The sequence below is a fragment of the Solanum tuberosum genome, unplaced genomic scaffold (assembly GCF_000226075.1).
Source record: "Solanum tuberosum cultivar DM 1-3 516 R44 unplaced genomic scaffold, SolTub_3.0 scf00761, whole genome shotgun sequence".
Classification (NCBI taxonomy): Eukaryota; Viridiplantae; Streptophyta; class Magnoliopsida; order Solanales; family Solanaceae; genus Solanum; species Solanum tuberosum.
The window spans coordinates 30,034-34,509 of record NW_006239686.1 but is presented as its reverse complement, the minus strand read 5'-3'; the positions used below and the strand labels follow the sequence as shown (position 1 = coordinate 34,509).

The 4,476-nt window shown below is 35.0% G+C and overlaps 1 protein-coding gene across 2 annotated transcripts in view; it reads right to left on the bottom strand.

Annotated features, from left to right (window-relative positions):
• Positions 1–1,292: 1,292 nt before the first annotated feature.
• LOC102600148 (transcriptional adapter ADA2-like) overlaps positions 1,293–4,476 on the bottom strand; it is an 18,477-nt gene continuing 15,293 nt past the window's right edge. For both annotated transcript variants that reach the window (XM_006367339.2, XM_006367340.2), the window contains exons 12-13: positions 2,244–2,558; positions 1,293–1,996 (exon numbers count right to left, since the gene is read on the bottom strand). In XM_006367339.2, the coding sequence (XP_006367401.1) occupies positions 1,805–1,996; positions 2,244–2,558 (507 nt within the window). In that variant the 3' untranslated portion in view covers positions 1,293–1,804. The remainder of the gene's footprint in view (positions 1,997–2,243; positions 2,559–4,476) is intronic.

Here is a 4,476-nt window from a genome sequence, read left to right as displayed (position 1 = left end):
GAGATGGTGGTCTTCATATATCATCCAATGAATGTTGAATGTTGCATGTAAATTGATATGACAATTATTCAATTCCAACATGTATCAACTCTACATGTTTCTCCATCTCCCATTTTCTTTATTTCATGCAAAAGGAAAAGAAAGAAAATGAGAAGGAAGGCCAAATTTTTTTTAAAAAATAATCTGCTCAACTAAAGAAACAAAACTTGAAGGAAATGGAAATCATTTGTTACCTTTATATCTAGTGTTTTTTTTTTTTATGTTCTTTGAAATTCCTTTTAACATAATATGTATTTATTAACCTACACTTAAATACTTAATGAACTATTCAAATTCTACCGATTGTTATATTAACAAAGATTGGTTACTAATTTAGAAGTGTTAGAATTTGATAAGTTAAGTTAAAGAAAATGAAAAGACAAATTATAGGAATTGTAAAAGTTAGGTAAAGTAATACATGTGTGTTAATTTAAAGCAATTAATCATGTGTTAAAGTACCACTTTTCCACTTCCAAATCCCGTTCAATTTATGTAATTGAAAAATTAATTAATTGAATTTTATTTAACTTTTACTTAAGGTGCGCAAAATAATATTTTTTAATTAGATATTTAATTAAATGTTTGATTTAATTAGATAATATATATATATATATATACACACACACTTACGGAATTGTAAAAGATAATGTACTAATACACATATAAGAATATGAAGAATCAATTCTGAAAATTGTTAAAGACGCGCTGCATATATAAAATGACTTCTAATGACTTCTTGAAATTAGTAATTTGATATGTGGATAAGCATATAATTATGGTTGATTCATGGTATTGTACTCAATATGATATTTAGCATTTATTTAAACGTATATTTACAATTTTTTGCACAAATTATTAAAGGAGTATTTATTTATTTCAAGATTAAAATGTTTAATTAACTATATTAGATGAATTTAATTAAATATTTTATAACATTTTCATTTAGTGTAAGGGTAAAATGGTAATTCAACTTTTCACCTTGGAGCTTCCCACTTATAATAATATATGATATATATATATATATGAAAACACTAGATAATAACAGTACTCGAAGGGAGTATGATTCTTTTGTGGTTAAATAAAGTCTAGAAATACAAAATGTAGAAAGTTTGACAGATCTCCAAGATTAATGTGAATGGAATAATTGTTATGCCTATGCAACGAACACAACTTAAAATAGATAATCAACATAAAATAAAATTATCCAACAACATAAAAATAGATACTCAATCCAACAAGATAAAATAATACAGTATAATCCAACATAAAATAGATACTCAATCCAACAACATAAAATGGATACTCAATCCAACTTCCTTGTTTTGAGGAAAAAGAATTGCAAATGAAACACTTTTCAGAACTAGCTGCGAACCAGCAAACTATTCACAATCTAATTGGATGTATAAACCTCATGTATACACAAGCCTCAGACAACAGCATAAGTCTACATTACACTGCTTCCTTTCGAACAGATAACTTACCACGCCATAATAATTGCAATGGTACTGGAACACTATGAAAAGCTTGTGTTACGAACCTCACATCTACAATCGGTATCATTATAAAGGATATCCATGCATGACTTTTCCTCTCGTTACACGTATGTGATAACTTTTTGAACAGCCATGCCTTGAGCAACCTTCATCTAACGTAACGGTTTAGATAGTTTTGAAAGAATCTAAGAAAACAGGCCAGCCTTTTTACATCATTGCCAATTTTGGTAGAAAATTAGTAAAATCATGCTTGAACCTGTAAAGTAGCAACATTATGCTTGAGCCAGGCCCTTTTTAACAAGCATCTCATACACTTTGTCCACCTTATTCGGATCAACATTGAATAGACCATGCGCATCAGATTTCTTGGTGATGTTGCCATTAAAGATCCCCATGGACATGGTTTGCGACATGTTTAGATAATGAGCCGGCAGGATTCTCATCTCATCACAAAGCTTTTTTTCCTGCATTTGCAATTGCCACAAATGCAGGTTAGGATTAAAAGGATACAGCCATACACTAATAACTAAAAGTTCAAAAAAAAATGCACTTTTCAGGGGCATCAATACTATTAGAATTGCTACATCAATACCCATTTTGATATATGTACAAAGTCAGATAATACCAGTCGCATGGTTAATGCTCGCAAAGAAAATTGTGGAAATAGTCAAATAGCAACAATATGTGGCAGCAGAAAAAGAAGATTCTTACAGCTTCTGAGAGCAACTCAGCCCCTGAAAAGCCACTGACATCCCAAATGTCTACAGCACTTCCAACACCATGTGGTGCGGTGGTTGATGATAAGTCATTGCAACAATCCATCATTTCAGGGCCTCTACCAACTCCTCTAGGGCTGCTGTCATGCTCCACTTTAAAGTGACCTGCTCTTTGCAAATATTTGCCACTTGGGCCACTCTGGGAGTTCTCCTTCAATCTACGTACATTTTCTTCAGATTCCCGCGTTCTCTTTTGTTCAACATATCTTTCTGCCTCAGCTAAAGTTCGGCAACCAGCAATTCGGGCATCCTGGTGCAGGGACTGAATATTTCAATAACACTAACTTGAAAACTTAATAGACAAGACTGCAGATTTTAAATTTGTCACATATGCCAGAGGTACGTGCTTGACCCAATCTATTGATCTTTTTGCCAAATTTTATTTGATTATAGTATCTGAAATGTATCCCATGCAACAACCACAACCTACAGCACCCATTGGGTGTGACCAAATTGCCTACTAAGTGGGATGAAAACCATAGGAGACCAGGGTTCAATTACCAGGATTAATTTCTACAAAGAACTTTACACTGAATCTGAGGAGTGGAGACCCAGTTTTGACCTTATGGAATGTCCAACTATTTCTCAGGAAGAAAAGGATTGGATGCAAAGACCATTTACTGAATCAGAGGTCTTGCAATGCCTACAACTTTGTGATGGAGATAAAGCTCCAGGGCCAGATGGCTACACAATGAGTTTCTTTAAATCTTGTTGGGGAATTGTAAAAGAGGATCTGATGCTGACAATTCACAATTTCCATCAAAATGGAATTTTTGAAAAATCTTTCAATGCCACCTTCCTAGCACTAATTCCTAAAAAACCTAGAGCAGAAGAATTGAAAGATTTCAGGCCTATTAGCTTGATAGGAGGAGTCTACAAGATCATTTCCAAACTGATTACTGAGAGGTTGAAGACAGTAATGGGGAAGCTGGTTGATGTACACCAAATGGCCTTTCTGAAAGGAAGGCAAATCATGGATGCTGCACTAATTGCTAATGAGTTGGTAGACTCCAGAGTTAAGCAAAAAATTCCTGGAATTTTATGTAAGTTGGACATAGAGAAGGCCTATGATCACGTCAATTGAGCTTTTCTGCTGAAGGTTTTGAAGGACATGGGATTTGGGAGGAAATGGCTCAATTGGATAAAGTTCTGCATATCCATTGTTAAATTCTCCCTGATCATAAATGGAAACTCTGAAGGTTTTTTCCAATCACAAAGAGGTTTGAGACAAGGTGACCCTCTCTCACCTTTCCTTTTCTTGCTAGCCATGGAAGGCCTCAATCACATGATCAGAAAAGCAAATGTTAATGGATGGATTAAAGGCTTTAAGGCTCAGACTCAGGGGAATAGGGACAATGAGGTGGGGATTACTCATCTACTATATGCAGATGATACTTTAGTTTTCTGTGAGGCTGAGGTGATACAAATTAGACACATCAGAGCAATCCTTACCATCTTTGAAGGTATATCTGGTCTGCATGTAAATTGGCAAAAAAGTTTTCTCTATCCTGTGAATCAAGTGGATAATATGGAGTTGCTAGCTAGAAATCTTGGCTGCCAAATAGCAACCCTACCTACAAGGTATCTGGGCATGCCTTTAGGAGCACAAAATAAGGAGACAGCTGTGTGGAGTGAAGTTTTGGAGAGATGTAACAAGAAGCTTGCTAGGTGGAAGAGTCAATACCTCTCCCTGGGAGGTAGGTTGACTCTAGTTAAATTAGTCCTTGATGCCCTTCCTTCATATATGATGAGCTTATTTCCTAAAGAACACTGTGAAAAAGATCAATCAACTCAGAAGGTCTTTCCTATGGAATGGAAATAAAGAGCACAAAAGTTACCATCTAGTTAAGTGGGATACTCTTACTCTTAGCAGAAAGCAAGGGGGGCTGGGAATAAAAAAGCTCAATCTTCAGAACAATTGTCTCCTTCAAAAATGGTTGTGGAGATTCTGCATTGAAGATCAGTCACTCTGGAAAAGAGTCATCACAATGAAGTATGGACTACAAAGCCATTGGATTACTGAGGAGGCTCTTGGAACTTTTGGATGCAGTGTGTGGAAGACTATTAGAAGATTATGGCCCCAATTCAAAGGCAACATCTCACTAAAAGTGGGAAATGGTAGGAAAATTGATTTTTGGAATGAACATTGGATTGGGGATGAAAGCCTG